At 36.3% G+C, this 17,142-nt stretch overlaps 1 protein-coding gene across 1 annotated transcript in view; it reads left to right on the top strand.

Annotated features, from left to right (window-relative positions):
• LOC121423781 overlaps nt 1-17,142 on the top strand; it is a 55,852-nt gene that overhangs the window by 13,321 nt on the left and 25,389 nt on the right. The window contains exons 4-12 of the mRNA XM_041619270.1: nt 4,584-4,979; nt 6,560-6,658; nt 8,723-9,073; nt 10,852-10,962; nt 11,469-11,594; nt 12,026-12,298; nt 13,055-13,167; nt 14,723-14,942; nt 15,905-16,021. Coding sequence (XP_041475204.1) covers nt 4,584-4,979; nt 6,560-6,658; nt 8,723-9,073; nt 10,852-10,962; nt 11,469-11,594; nt 12,026-12,298; nt 13,055-13,167; nt 14,723-14,942; nt 15,905-16,021 — 1,806 coding nt within the window. The remainder of the gene's footprint in view (nt 1-4,583; nt 4,980-6,559; nt 6,659-8,722; nt 9,074-10,851; nt 10,963-11,468; nt 11,595-12,025; nt 12,299-13,054; nt 13,168-14,722; nt 14,943-15,904; nt 16,022-17,142) is intronic.

Genomic DNA, 17,142 nt, shown 5'->3' with positions numbered 1-17,142 from the left:
ACAAACCTGCTGAAGGCAAAGTGAAGTATTTTTGGTCTGACGAATGTCAAAGATCATTTGAGAAATTAAAGGCCATTTTGGTGAATGAGCCTGTTTTGGCAGCTCCAAACTTCACAAAGCCATTCAAAGTAGCTATTGATGCATGTGATGTTGGAGTAGGAGCAGTATTGCTCCAAGAAGATGAAGAAGGCATCGAAAAACCAGTGTGCTACTTCTCTAAGAAACTCAATCGGTTTCAGAAGAAGTACTCAACTATTGAAAAAGAGGCCCTGAGTCTCGTACTTGCCCTTCAGCAGTTTGAGGTGTATCTAACCAATGGAGAGATTACAGTCTATACAGACCACAATCCTCTTGTGTTTTTGGAGAAATTCAAAACAAAGAATCAACGACTGTACAGATGGAGCCTATTGCTCCAACCATTCCCTTTGAAAATTGTACACATAAAGGGAAAAAATAATGTAATTGCTGATGCTCTTTCAAGAGTATAAAAAGTGAAATTATTCATGCTTTTGACCAAGTGTGTCATTTGAAGAGAATGTTTTTTGATGTTCATTTGTTTAAATATGTTTGTTAGTACTAAACCTTTGTACACAATATTGTAAATGCTTTATCATGATGATTTTGAAAAGTTAAAGAAAAAAAAGTAATCTTAAAGAAACCTTTACTACGGTAAAGCTTTCTTTTCCCCAGTGGGGGAGGTGTTATATATAAGAAGAATTGTAAGAGCAATAACATTAATTTATGATAATGAACATTCCAGAATGTCTTTGTAAAAGCTTTTGTTATGCAGGCCTCGCCTATCTAAAGGCCAAGCAGTTTTATTGTTGAATAGGGAAAAGCAGGCAATAGATTGCTACATAATAGCCAGCCTGCAGTGAAAAGAACAGTAGGATTAACTATGTTATTGACATGTTGATTCACTCAAGAATGTTTTAGAATGTAGAATGCTCTAGAAAATGGGCAGAATGTTCTGAATGACAAAATGTAGACAATTCTAGAACCTTCCATAATAGTGAATACTAGAAGCCTCTAGAATAGTGAATACCGGAAGGATCTAGAATAGTTGAAATGTGTATATATACATGATATAAGGTGGCAGTTTCTTCAAGGATCATCATATGATACCAGATCGCTTCATGAGATCAGATCAGAACTCAAAGTTTCACGTCAGACTTTATGTCAGAGCAGAGTTTATTTCCACCTGGAATATTTATCTTCTGTGGAATTATTTGCACGCCATCAATGAACTGTTTGCAGTTATTTTGAGAGAGGAATTCTCAGTTCTCATCGAGATCATCAACCTGTTTAATGAACGCTTTTCAACCAATGGATTGCTGAAATTGACTGTTAATCATCATCGACATCGTCTTCATGGACATTCCAACTCGATACGGTGACTCCTGTTTCATCGTGCTTCAACATGAGTTTCATCATCACCATAATTGTGAACTTTCATTTATCCAACTAACTTGGATTATTACTTGGATATAGCATCATCACTTCAGAATTTTACCTCTAGCACTTCAAAAGATGTACATGTAAGACCAATATATATTTATTCATGTTTTATTAGTTTTTGGGTGTTATATTTCCTGTAATAAAAAAGAAAATTAAATCTAAATTTCAAATTATTTTATTATTTGTTGGAGTATCGTAACAATATATATATATATATATATATATATATATATATATGTGTGTGTGTGTGTGTGTGTGTGTGTGTGTGTGTGTGTGTGTGTGCATCATACCCAAAGAAAACAACAGCCTCTACAGAGACGACAGATTAGCCGTAATCAGCAAACCACCAGCCATAGCTGAACGCATAAAAAACGGCTCTGCGACCAATTTCAACAACTAGGCCTCCAAATCACAGCCACAGCTAATGCAACAGTCACCGACTTCCTCGATGTCACTTTCGACCTGACCAAGATGGAACTTAAGCCATACGGAAAACTAGGAAACACCCCTACGTTCGTTCATGTTGAATCCAATCAACCACCCAGCATCACCAAAAGAATACCCAAATCCATAGAAACGCGACTATCCAATATTTCAAACAGCGAGGAAATATTCAACAATGCCAAACTGGAATACGAAAAAGCCCTGAACGAAGCCGGCCACAATGCTACCCTCTCCTACAACCCCAAGAACAACACGGATCCAAGGCCACACCAACAGAAAAGGAAAAGAACGATAACCTGGTTCAACCCGCCAAAGAGCCAAAATGTCAACACGAACATCGGGAAAAGATTTCTGGCCCTGGTGGACCAACACTTCCCCAAGGAACATGAACTCCATCAAATCTGCAACAGAAACACCCTAAAAATAAGCTACAGCTGCATGGATAACATGGGCAAATCCATAAAGGCACACAACAACAAAGTATCGAATACAGAAAAAAGCCGAGAAACCGAAAAGTGCAACTGCCGGAAAACAGAAGACTGCCCTCTACCAGGAAAATGCACAACAAAAAACGTGATCTACGAAGCCAAAGTTACCACCCCCACGACGAAAAATCCTACATCGGACTGACCACCACCACATTCAAAACCACACATGCATCTCACAAAGCATCATTTAAAGATAAAGAGAAGAGGCACAGCACAGAGCTCAGTAAGCATATTTGGAAACTGTAAAATGAAGGCACACCCCACAAGATAACCTCGAGAATCGTACGCCATGGACAACCCTACTCTCCACTCACAAAACGCTGCAACCTCTGCCTATGGGAAAATTACTTGATCATCATCACCGCAAAAAAACCCCAACAATTTGAACTCTCGAACTGAACCTGTAGACATAAGAAAAAGTTCCCAGTTGCGGGATATGGATAGCCCCACCAGCCTCCCCCCTCACTTGTAACCATGTAGTAATGACCCCTAAGTACCACTTCTATTTTATTTAGTAATTCATGCCCGCCTCCCCGCTCACGTCTCCCTCTCTTGTTCCCTTTCCTTTTCTTTTCTCTGCCCTTTCCTTTGCATTGTTTATTGTATTGTATGCATGTCTACAGGCGTATCCCGCCACAAGCCTCAGCTTTTAGGGTATACGCCTTCTTCCTTAAACCCAATATGTACATATTTATATTTTTATAACAAATTGATTTATGTATGAATTTATGTTTACGAAAAATGTAAAGACATGGAAGAATATAAATGTTTCATTTGAATTGAATTGAAATGTAATCAACAATACACATGTAATTCAGTAACCCCATTCAACAACGCTTAATAGAAATGCATGCTCTGTCAACCCAATGTTATACCCTAGTGTACATGCTCTGTACACTTCATTCTGTCTCAAAAAATTGTGTTCTTAAATCTGTCGCTGATGAGCCGTAGGGTGGAACAGTCTGTACGACTAGCTTAGTTAAGAAATCCAACCAATAAATTATTTATACTCAGCTCCTACACAGTCGAGCACTATTAGATATTGCAGTATATCATTACTTATATGTATATGCATATATATATATATGTATATATATATATATGTATATATATATATATATATATATATTATATATATTATATATATATATATATTGTAAACATATATATAATTATATATTGTATAAATGTGAGAAATTTATGCGCATCGGCTCTTGAAACTATTTTGATTTTTATATATGTTGTGAATGAAATGAAAGGGAAAATAGCTCTTGGAACTTTTGGGGACCGTCATTGAATTTTAATGCTTCATCATTTAAAGGACCCAATTCGACATTGACTTTTCAGATATCGAGCGAGCGCTGCCATATGCGCTGGCATTTTTCGCGGAAATACGGTATGCATACAGGGAGCATGTAGTCTGCTATGCAGACTCTGAATGGCTCGTGAGGTGGGATCTGCTACTGGTTTGCAAAGCGAGCCATGCAGCCTCAGTAGACATAGTCTGCTATGCAGACTCGTTGAATCAGCTGAGGTACACACACTGCAGATGTGGGTCTACATTTGTAGACTAGGGAGCTTGCGCAGTTCTCCCTCGAGAGAACACATCGAGCGGAGCATGCGCAGCTTTCTCCATGCAATGATACTTACCTTACTACTAATCCTGTTAATCGATCAGAGTGGAGATGTCCATTTTTGCTGCTCTCTTTCAGACAAAATTACACAGATGCATTTATACAGATACTTGTGTTGGCAGGGGTATCGAGGACAGCTACAAATTCAATTAAAATGTACGGAGCTATAACAAAATTTTACGGAGCTATTTTCAGCGATGTGTTTTTCCTATTAAAATTCTACTTTGTCACATAATCTGGTGATTACGAATTGACCAATCGTTTATCTAGAATACTCTTGAACATTCATGAGAGGGATATATATGTATGTATATGAAATTAATCTTACCTTGCTTACTTTCTTAATGATCTTTATTAAGTAATTCTAAATTCATAAACAGATGTTTTCTTCTTTCGTATTCACATGTAAACGAAATTGGAAACGTTTATGAAACGCACAGAAGAAATCACGAGCCATTCTAATAATTATAAGGAATATGTTATGTTCTTGTAAAATATGTCAAATAACCTGATTAAATTGTTATATTTACAATTAAACTTATTATTCTATTACCACTAGACGCATCTGCAGCAATACTTATTAACAACGAGACGTTTTACTTCAGTGTCTACACTTGGTACTACGATTATCAACGACTTTACAGAAATTGGCTCTTCGAAACGAACACTGGAAATGGCTTTCGTGTTGACCTGTATACATACGTGGAATGCTTTGACTATTACTGTGGACATGATGCAGTGTTCAGTATTATTATTGGGACAGGAAAAGATTCAACCAACCAGGAGTCAGTTGTTCAAACATTCACTACCAAGACTACTCATTGGTGGTTGTATACGTATGAAGAGTTGTATGTTGAGAGCCAAGAAATATGGATAGTTTTGATTGGTCCGCAGTTAGTTGGAAATGGTGTCTACGGCGATCTTAATTTAGACATAAATGCCGTTAACATGTCCGGTGAGTATTTAATTGGCATAAATTAGACTGATACAAGTGTATCATTTGAGCGATGGTTCCGTATCGCTTAATAATCTCAGGAAGGCCCGGGCTATTTGAATTTACCCCTCAAACTCCTTCCCCGCCTAGATCATTAGAATATATATAACTAAGGAGGCGTTCGTTCGTTTGTAAAAATAAGTCGATGTAATAATCGCAATTTAAGGACCGTCATAAAGCCGAAGCGTGAATAATGATATCAATCTGAAAAAAATATTTTGAATAAGTAACCCACCCATTCTTATTAAGTTTATCAACGAACTGATTATGACCAATATTTAGTCTTAATTCTACATGTCTTAGCTTAGGCCAAGGTAATTTGGTAGCCAAGAACTTGTCATTTCGTAATTTTACTGATTTTAAAGTATTTTTCACTTTCATAGCAAGTTTAGTGGGTCATATAATTGTGGTCTGAGTGAGTTGCTCCTGAGTGGGTAGGATAAAAAGTTGAAATGACACTCTTAAAAATATTGGGTAAAAATGCTTCATGATGGTAATTATGTATCCAACCAACATTGGGCATTTCTTTTGGGCATTATTATTTATCCAGTGTGATGAAAATTTTGCTCATTCTAAAGTAATTTCTGCTTATTTTTTAACCTTACTGGACAATATGCTTCCAGCATTGGGTAAAATACTACCCCAAATTGGTTGGATACATAATTACCCTCGTGCTGGTTAAAATTTTGCCGAATATTTTTTACAGTGGCGGATCAATATATCCATACTGTTTTCATACAAAACGGAAGCTTCTTTATTACGATACGAAAACAGGGGCTGTTATTATTTGAAAACAATTCGTTTTAAATTCCTTTTGAATGAATTTACATAAGTGGACACATCTGTGGCTGTAAACAGACCCCCCCCCCCGGAAAAGGGGCGGCGAGACGCACACATATCTTTTTAAGAAACTCGAGATTGACGGAGCTTGTCATGGGGACCTTTGCATGTTTTAATGTGAAATTGGAGGATTTTATGTACACTTCTGGTGAATTTTGCAAAAGTTATGTAAAAGAGGGAAGTTATTAAAGTCCCCCACCCCCACTGCGTATACGGTCGTAAGCACAGTCGGAAATATAATCGTGTCGGTGAAAGTTTAATGAAAACAAATGTGCATGAGAGACTTGAACTTGACTAAGCTCCAGAGGTAAGTTGTTTCCCATGAAGTCGAAATCAAAATCAAACTCTTAAAACAACCCCAAAATATTTTGTAATGTAAGATACGCAAATTGTACCTTGTAAATCACGTCTTCACTTATTTAACCCAAAATAAAGAGGTATTTGGTGGGGATTGGACTCTTTGAAAGCGTATATTCGATCGAAAAAACAATCTTGCAAGCCACTTCTGAAATTATGTAAACATGGTAAATTCTATTTATTTTTATCTATTCTTATTTAAGCACAACTGCGCCTCCCTTCTCACCTCGCGGGCTGGTATCCGCAAACGTTTTTTGTAATTTTGTTTCTTTTTGTAATTTGACTTATCTTACATGTAAAAATCATATAACCTTCTTTTCCATTTAATATCATATATCATGTAGGATGGATACCATGCAAGGATTCAAGAACAAGTGTGCCTCCAGATTACGCATGTAACGGACGGTACGAATGCGACGATTACGGAGACGAAACATCATGTGGTACTGTTAGACTGCTATTACATTTAACAGCTATGACTAAACTTCTAAATTCTAGTATACTAAAGAATCAGAAAAAGGCAGGCGCCATTTGTGTCTAACTCGTAAGAAATGATCGATCATGTGAATGCCAATGGTATTAGTTGGTGAAGCAAAGATTAAGCTCAAAACATAATTTTAAGGTATCTCAAATGGAATATTGGATATTGATATGAAACCAAATAACCGTTCTAAGTTAAATTCATTACCCCCCTCCCTCTCCCAGGATTGGGTAAAAATAAGGGGTTGAAAAAAATAGGATTGGAATTTACTCTTATTTGAAAGTATTTATAAAGCAAATTCTATAATAAGCAACAAAATATGTACATACACTTTCAATAAGGGTAAATCCCAACCTCACATACGGGAAGAGAATAATCTATAAAGTGTAGTGTTACTTACGTTTTGTCTATTTACCGTTCTTATTGAATTTACTAATTTTTTTTAATCTGATGTAAAATGCAACCTCAAAAGATAAAATAAATAAATGCCTTATACAGTGCGTATCAAAAAAAAGTTTCCACTTTGAAAAAAATCTGGGAATTAAAAGAATATACAACATGTGGGTAATTTTTTCACATATAATATTGGGTTAGGGTCTCATCTATCCAATGAAAGTAAAAGTTTTGACAGAATGTTACACTTGAGTGAGCACTGTCCATTTTTGTAAAGCTCGCAGAAATCTGTCTGTGCAGAAATGCTAGTTTTCACGCAGTGTCAAGGGGAAAGGGCGAAATCAAACTTAATCTGCAATACATTTTTCCAACATTTCCCTTGCATTTTTAGTCAATTAAGATAAAACAGATACATTCAAGCATTTTTTAAACAAATTTGCCACCCAAATTGAAATTTCAACACTTAGTAAGCACAACTTTTACCCTTTTTGTGCCAGCTGGATCTGAGGACATAACTGAATCTGAACAAAAGTTATCAGACATTTCCAGCACTTTTTCACTAAGTTTTTATTATTCAAAGTGGGTTGACACTTAATTTTTCATGTAATACTTGTTTCCCCACACTTTTCCCAAGCTTGACAATGATTAACAAAATAAAAATCAAGTCTAATTCATTTTATGTAAATCACAGCTCAGTGTAAATCAAATATCGTCTTGATGGCCTTGGTGTGTGGGGGAGTAGGGCGGGGCGCAATGCACTTTTCGAAGTGTACTGGGCAAGGAAACAAGTTAAAAGAGGTCAAAGATATCTTCAAACCAATTTTAATTGCTAAATTATATGTGTTCTTCAAAATAAAGGTTTACTTTTATTCAGATAGCTATTTCAAAGTTCTGCGCAAATCATTTTTCACTAACTTTTCAAAAGTATGTGGTGCTCACTCAAGCGGAAATATTTTTCGATAGTTATATCGTCATTTGCTTAAATGGATCTGTATCAATGATAAAATGTGGAAAATCTTCAGGATATTACAAATGTATAATTTTACAGGATTTCTTCAAAGTGTAAACTTTTTTTTGATACGCACTGTAGTTTAAGCATTTCGGACGTCATATAGATATCTGATTAATTATGAATAAGTGCACATAGGGAAACCACTGTGGAGAAAGGATTCATAAGCACCTACACTTTTAAAAGACTGGCATGTACATGTTCTTGAGAATAATTCGCTTACCTGAACTGTCACCAACATTTTAGACAGGAGTCTTTGTAGGTATGGATGTTGGGTGTTGTTTTGCATATATGCATCTTTTACAAATATTTTTTTTTCTTAAAAATTTACATTTTTATGAATAAATCATTTTCTTGTTTTGAGATGATTTGTGAAGATATAGTTCCTTGTATATAGTTTTCAACATCTCTGAAAAAACCCTCGTTATAAGTTTACAAGTGTAATATTTGCTCTATATTGTTCTTTATTCTCATTTGGTGTGTCAGGTGCATATACTTGTCTCTTTTAATGGAGCATGGAATAAACAAATGACAGTGAACTTGAAAGTTTTGAAGGGAAATTATAACTCGCTTTTATTTTGACTTCAAGAGTGTTAAGTCTGCTGTCTATTTTGTTATTGACAGATCGTTCACCGACCATCCTCAGTGAAGGGGAATCTTATGCCATCTCAGATTTGGAACTGTTTGAACGGGAACACCATGCCTTTATTCTACAAACCAACCAATACTCTGGATTTCATATCAGGTTTCAGCACATATCTCTTGGCTGTTGTGATGAGCGAGTGCAGATCGGAACGGGGACTGACCTATCTGACGTAGAGTCCGTTATAATGTCCATCCAGGGATACACAAATTATGTCGATGATGTTTATGTGAATACTACCCATATGTGGCTTGTCATGACTGGTCAGAAGGACTCTGACAACTATCCTAATGGTCATGTCGACATGATTGTCACTGCTATCTCTCTTTCTGGTGAGTTTATTAGGGTGGAGTTTTTTAAAATTATATTTTCATGGTGGCATCCTTGAGGAAAGATGTTCAGATGACCAGTTCCCTTCATGGGGATATCCTAAAGATATCCTAAAGATGTAAGTATGGCTAAATCCAAGATCATGTCATCCGATGATCTCTTCTAATTGATGTGGACATGATGAGATCTGAGGTCCTGTCATACCTCTTCAGCAGGATGTTGACATGGCAAAATTCGAGGTCCCGCCATCTCAACCATCGTTTCTTCTACAGAAGTTGAAGAAACAACGAGATTAGAAATGCTGTAATCTTATCATCTCGTCTAAAGGGTGTTGACTTGACATGACTTGATTTTGGATATTGTACTGTAATCATCTCTTTTGCATGATATTGACATGAGAATATCCACGATCTTGTCATTTCGTCATCTTTCATAAAATGTTGATGTGAAGAGATGATTATCCGTACACCTGGCTGACACGTACTGTATGTGTCAAAATCCTAATTCGAGGGGATCGGAGAAAATCTTTCAAGATGAAAGGTTTAATGTAAAGAAGCCCTCATGAGCTTGAATTTGCATTATCTGTGTTAACACAACAAAACTTTGAAGCACATGGTGGCTGATTCGAGTCGTTCTCATTGTGATGACATTGTTAAAAACCCCAGCTTACAGTTCAAGGACAAGTCCACCCCAACAAAAAGTTGATTTGAATAATAATAGAAGGATTCAACAAGCATAACACTGAAAATTTCATCAAAATCGGATGTAAAATAAGAAAGTTATGACATTTTAAAATTTCGATTAATTTCACAAAACAGTTAATGCACATCCTGGCTGGTATGCAAATGAGGAGACTATGAGGACACTTTTGTATTTTATTATATGAAATATTCTAATTTTCTCCCCATTGTCAAGTGATACAACGATTAATTCCTCCCTGAACATGTGGAATTAGCATTGTTTAATAATATATGGTTCAGTCAAATTGGTCCTTATTGTCAAATCTATATATTGTATACTTCAAACAATAAAAAAACAAAAGAAATAGTGAATGATGGACATCATCGACTGACCAACCGAGTTGTGCATATCACTGATTTGTCATAACTTCCTTTTATACATCCGATTTTGATGAAATTTTCAGCACTATGCTATTTTAATCTATTTATTCAAGTTAACATTTTCCTGGGGTGGATTTGACCTTTAGGCTATGTTTTTTAAAGGAAACTATAGGTGGAGGTGGATTTATTACTTGAGTGCTTTAGCGTTTATAGCGGCTAAGGTTGTGATTATAACATGATTATACAAATGTACACAATATATGTATTTTCTATGATTTTTGCTCAATAAAACATCATCTTACAACTGTATAGTTACCCTCTGAGATGATTTGGCCGGCATTTCTAGTATTTTATCTGATATTATGGCAACATTGTCCTAGACAATACAGTTTGAAGAATTAAGTACCATCAGAATGTATGAGATAAGTTTATAGGCCATTAAACACGTTGCACTTTCCTATAAAAAACGTGCCGAAAATTCAAATCTAAAACATACTACAGAAAACCCTATAAACGTTAAACCCGCATTTATTAAATACATTTTGTGAGAAAAAATGAACTGTGATGATTATCAGGATACCCTACTAAACTGCTGAAGACCAACAAATCTTTACATTTGCGATTATCTTTATTTCTGGTATGTCAATCCCACTTGATGCTAGAAAAATGGAATTGCCCTCGAGATTAGGTAGATTTGTACGGTTTTCTTGATTTAAAAGGTGGTTGTCTCTCAAACCCCTGCCTAAACGGAGGAACTTGCAATCACCTTGCTGATGGCGGATACCGATGTGACTGCATGGATACCTTTACCGGACTCAACTGTCAAATAGGTTTGTGCAAGCTGGCAAAGCCCCCACCCCCCTCCCCCAAAAGATTTTTTGTTGTTTTACACAGTTTGCCTTTCCTGTAAGATATCTCTGACTTCTTTCACCTTTTATCTTATGCTACGACCGTGATATATACGATATTTTGCCAGTTTTCTGTTAGAGGTAAACACCAAATATTAGTTTTGATTGCACAGATGCTATTATCAGGCTTAACTGAATGACTTGTGTGCAATCAGGATAAGGTGATACGAAGAACACATAAATGTTTACAGTTTGCCTTTTCTAAAAAGATATCATTTGGAAAAGCCTGTACAAAGTGAGCTTCATACGAATTTGGGGAGACTGTTTTGAATAATGCTTCAACGATTACATGTTGACTGAAATAGCATGCAGCGTGTCTTACACTTCCTGAAAAAGTCATTACATATTCTTGGCCCTATATGTTTATTAAACACTACTGTCTTCTTTTCCCCTATTTATTATTCATATATATATATATATCTTTACAGCAAACCCCAATCCCTGTGTCGAACGAAATCCGTGTGTCCATGGTGTCTGCATTAACGTAGGACAAGGACGGTATGAGTGCGAATGCCAAGATAATTATGACGGGATTCATTGTGATGAACCCATTCGTAAGTAATTACATTCCTATCTCCATATTACAAATTCTTGTTCCGGGCAATACATTTCAACTCATTGTTTTTATTTCACAATTAGCAAGTATTTACCCGAAGTTTATATCAAATTCATTACTGAGTTGAAGAAACATCAGCTTATTCACGGGAAGACTGATTGTTTTCGAAAGCTCTTTATTACGGAAATGATACCCTCTCTTGGGTCATATCTTAAAAGTTTCGTTGAATAATTATGTATAAACATGTCGTTCCAGACATGGAAGACAATGCCCGAGCGAAACGACAGAACCGAGCATTTAAACATGACCTAATTTTTTGTGACATTCCTGTTCTCCTATTGTCTTGCACACTTATCACAATTATCTTCTTCATCATTATAATAATCGTTATCTGTCCATATTGCTCGCAATCTCATGGTCCTATTCTAGTCCCAATAGAGGTTTCTCAACATCCGTTTAGCCAAATAGTCAGTATCAATGCCAATGTGAACCTGACATGCGGTTTCGACCATGCCAAGCGGTACCACTGGTACAAAACTGTAAGAGAAGGAGGAGATGGTGTCCTTTTGACTAACAGTGAGAATCGGAATCCTCTGATGATCATGGCTGCCTCGCACAATGACATCGGGTATTACTTCTGTAGAGGTGAAGGTAGAAATGGAGAAACTTTGGAGACGACGCGAGCATCTGTATATCTTAGAGGTAAATACAATCATCTAAGATGCAACCTTTTCGACTTTAGTTTAGATTTTGACTTTCTCGGACTTCCAGCTGGTACAGCTAGTTACCTTTGTTCTGGATGCTCTCGAATCCTAGCATTCTCGAAGAGTAAACCCTGGTGTGATAGCATACCAAAGATGGAGAGCAGAATCAATATTAGGAGAGTTGGCTTCTTAAATTGAATACCATTCATAACCAAAATCACCTATTTTTTTTCAGTGTCATGGATCGACATAGTAGGTCTACCTACCCAATAATCACATATTTCCTTTCTGCTCAAATCCCGGGTATGATTTTTTTTACACATGACAATAAATTTGTTCTTCCCCGATTCCCGTGAATGTAACCCTAACCTTAAAGCAGATTCGAACCAATAGCGCCATCTTGAGTCATCAGCTACTCATACCTGGCCAGTTCCTGACCCATAATGCTAGTGTAGTCTAGTAATGTAGACCCATTTAAATGATAACATGTTGATTAACTACTCAATATATTTATACTAATATTTATGTTACCAAGTATATCAAAACAATTTTAGTTTCTCTATACCAATACAATTGTAGGTCAATTTATTCTTTGTAGTATTTGTATATATACAAATACTACAAAGAATAAATTGACTTACAATTGTATATCTGAAAACGTATATTTTAAGACTATGTGTTTATAACACACTGACAATGAGAGACTACACAGTACACCCCCCCCCCTTTAATTCCTGTCTGTTTTTTTTTTCAGATCTAACCAATTTAGAAGTTTTGAATGTTCGATTTGCTACTCCATTTCGCGAAGAGCTTCGTGACCAAACTTCAATAATTTATAAAGAAACGGCTTCCAATATCACCACCTTTGTGAGTTTTTACTGAGTTTCATTATCGGCACTTGTCGCAGAGAAAACCCGATTCATTATTCTATTATTATGATGTACTCCGATAACGATGATTGAGATCATATCTAAGAAACAATTTATGATATGAAATTCAATCAGAAGTTATAATTCCATTGTAGATTAAATGCCTTGCTCACAGGCATAGCTGCCGCGGCCGGGGATAGATCCTTGGACTTTTTCATGTACATGTATAGCCAGGCGCCTTAGACCACTAAGCCACGGCACCACCACGATTTGAAGTTTAAAACGATCTATTTATTGAGATTTAGTACAGAACCAATCCGAAGACTGGATAAATTTGAAGAATTTTATCCTAAGAACATAAAGCATTATACTGGGGCTCTGAGGAAACAGTGGGACGATTGTTATAACATCTTTGCATTTGCTGATGTGGTTTACGGTACACCATGTGGAGTGTTATAGAAACAGTGGATAGAAGAAGAGAAGAAATGGATAGGCGAGAAAGTGGAGATTTGAGAGTATTCTTTCTTGAAAGTAGTCCTGAAAAGGAATGTAAACCAGAAGGAATGTTGAGTGGTTAGAGCTGATGAGCTGATGAGTCTCCTGAAGACGGACAGTCAACCTGTCTGAAACGTCGAGTCTCTTTTCTACTCATCATCTCTACTCGCCGACTCAAGCCAGCATATCTCCTCATCAGCTCTACTACTCAAGCTGTTCTCACTCAACATTCCTTTTGGTTTACAGTTTGGTTTTCAGGACTACTTTCAAGAAAGAATACTCTACTCTCAAATCTCCACTTTCTCGCCTATTCATTTTTCCCCTTCTTCTATCCACTGTTTCTATAACACTCCACATGGTGTACCGTAAACCACATCAGCAATTGTACATGCCACCATGCAAACCTTCAAACAACATCTGATCTGTGCATTTGTCTAATATTTTTTCCATCGTTTCTCAACAAACCTTATAACGAGGATACTAATACCAACTAGGTAATTGAATGTCATTAAATGAAAGAAATGGGCTACAGATGTGATAGACCTATGCGTGTGAAGGTAATATAATGAAATCAATTCGTATCATTTGTATATTTTTCGTAGTGGTTCTCCGCAGGGATTTTATTAACTTCTCAAGCGGAGGGTCCACGTGGCCGATTTTCTCACATTGTATTTTTATTTTATCAAGATGTTTGTTTACATCTGATGTAAATATACATCTTAATAAAGGAAAATACAATTAAACCGATTCAATTGAAGAATTCCGGCTAAGTCTATTCTTTAATGTTATTTAAAAAAAAATCCCTATATCATTTCACCGAGGAACCGCTAATAAAAATATTTCTGTGACGATCAAATGAATTGTCGGATTCACAATAATATATCACTAATAACAGAAATAAACGCGAGGGACATAAGATCACATTTTTTTTGCAGTAAATATGAGTTTATTATAATGCAACTACATGTAAACATGATAGATTTATAGGACTGTTATCGAGTGTTCATAATTCATGATAAAATACATCACTGTTTTTCTGGTCTGTGTCTGTTGTAAAGATGGAAGAAGGTCTGAGAACAAGTACAGGTCTCGAAGGTGTATCGGTAGTATGTAGAGCTCTCAGACCAGGAAGTATCGAGGCTGATTTGAATATCTACCTTGATGAGACCAATATGACGGCATTGGATACAGAACATCTAATTGGTGATTCTATTCAAAGCATGGCAGAAAATTCCAACGGTTTTCTAGATTCATCGTCAATTTCAGTTCAAAATAACGGTAAGCGCTTTATTTAGTTATTTTTATTTTATTTTATTTATTTATTTTATTTTATTCATTTATTTATTTTTATTTATTATTATTATTATTTTTTTTTTTTTTTTTGGGGGGGGGGGCTGAGTAGTTATTCCCCGTTTAGATAAATTAGCATACTACGGTCATCGTCGGGTGGTTGTAGGGTGATCGTATCCTGTAACTCGTACGTTCCCCCGAGGGTGGTGTACGACGATCGTATGCTTTACGTACAGATCCATTATGATGATCGTAGGGTTTACAATTTTGTTTAGCACTGAGTTATACATATTTTTCAATATTATATGAACGTAGCCCTTACGTACCTTAAACTATGGTAAATCTTCCTAAATGGCAACCACCATGGTAGCAGCATTAATCATGCAGCCTCTCAAATTCATGGTTTCTACTGTACTTGCAATAATGGCAAAGTTAACATTGCTGCAAAACTTTATAAAAAACGGACCCTTGATACATCCATGTGCCGCTGCGCTTCGGGGCGTTCATTTAATACAGCTGTACTTTACTGTTTGTACAATATTGGTGGATTATCTGTTTACTTGTATATCAAGGCTCTCTTAAGTCTATATCAAGAAGGTGTGTCGTATAGGTGAAGAATGAGAAAGGAAGAGTATATGTTTTCCTTTAGCATGTCTAGGGTGCTTTTAAAAAATAGTGACTTCGCATCAGTGCTCCAAGTTATCTCACCTCCTGACTTTCTTAGTTTAAATCGTGATGCATTTGATTTTTAGAGTGAATTCGCTTATTTTGTTTCAACTCCCTTTTTCGGCACAAAAAAACATTTTTGGGGGGCACAGCTCATTTCTTGAAGGAAATTTCATAAATGTTTCAACCATTTTCAATACGGTATTCAAGTTGCTAAATATTACCATTGCTTCAGCCTTGTTTGTTGAAGCCTTTAAAACTTTCGATTTTCTTATTTTGTGAAGCAATTTGCCGGAATATAACATGGACTTCTCCGCGTCTCGAGAGGGTTGAATTTCCAGTTGGTGAAAATGGAACATGGGCAAACTCAACAGGAAGATGTCCGTTCAACACTACACAAGGTTGATCCATTTTATTATCTTACCTTGTTACTTTGTACTCTGAAGAAAGCTTTTGGTCCTGATCTCTCTGTTGTCGAACCAGGTCCAGGACTCCAGGACCAAATCTATAACGTTTCGTTCGCACTTACTACTCAGACCTGTCCTAAAAATAGCAAGATTGAAAGTTAGATATTTACATCAATAACTGGGATATACCCATTTGATTTGCTAGTTCATTACGATGAACCTGCGTGCCGAATATAGAGTACACAATTTTTCCTGCGCGCGCGCTGCATCTCCCTACCAACGCACTATCCCAAGATCGTCGCGCAATTTGGCGTCCATTGCCTCTTTTACTTTCGCCTGCGGTCGAGTGCAGTCGCAAGCTAAGTACACTCTCAAAATTGCATTTCTGTTTTCCGTTTGGATACTTTATTGTGCAATTCTTCCCTTATTTCAATCTTATTTTCTCTCATCTAAGATTGTTATAGGATTATCACGTCGCGCGGAGCTTCCGTGATATTATTTTAACGTTTCTTGTCCCTCTTCGTGAGTTTGTTTTTTTAAAGATACGTTTCTCACAGGCGGGTTGTCTTCACCTCTCCGCCCCATAGCTCCGCGCCTTCCTGCTCGGGCGTTGTCTTCGCTCCTTTTTAATCCTTTTAATTCTTTTTATTCACTGACTTCTTCGTTTATACGACTCGTCGTGAATTTAATTGATTTATTTCTCCACAGATAGGTTCTGTAGGACGTTAGGAGCGTCGTATTCCAGCCTCGTTTCAAGTTCTTTGTCTCTTGTTTCGAGTTAGTTGATTGTTCTTTTGTTTCAATCAATCCTTTGCTCTTGTATTTATTAATTGAATTAATTGGTTAATTGATTAATTAATTGATTGATTGATTCTTTTAATTCTTGACTTGCTCCTTTGCCTCGATTCAAGTTCTTTGTTTCTTGTTTCGAGTTAGTTGATTGTTCTTTTGTTTCAATCAATCCTTTGTTCTTGTGTTTATTAATTGATTAATTATTCAATTAATTATAAAAAAAAAAAAAAAAAAAAAAAATATTTTCTTTCCTTCACAAGAATACTTAGAATTTTTTTTAGGAAGCCGTCTCCTGTCAGCGTTCGTCGCCTTTGACTCGGCCT

The sequence above is a fragment of the Lytechinus variegatus genome, chromosome 11, assembly GCF_018143015.1.
Source record: "Lytechinus variegatus isolate NC3 chromosome 11, Lvar_3.0, whole genome shotgun sequence".
In the NCBI taxonomy this organism is placed as follows: Eukaryota; Metazoa; Echinodermata; class Echinoidea; order Temnopleuroida; family Toxopneustidae; genus Lytechinus; species Lytechinus variegatus.
This window is presented reverse-complemented; position numbering and strand designations above follow the sequence as displayed.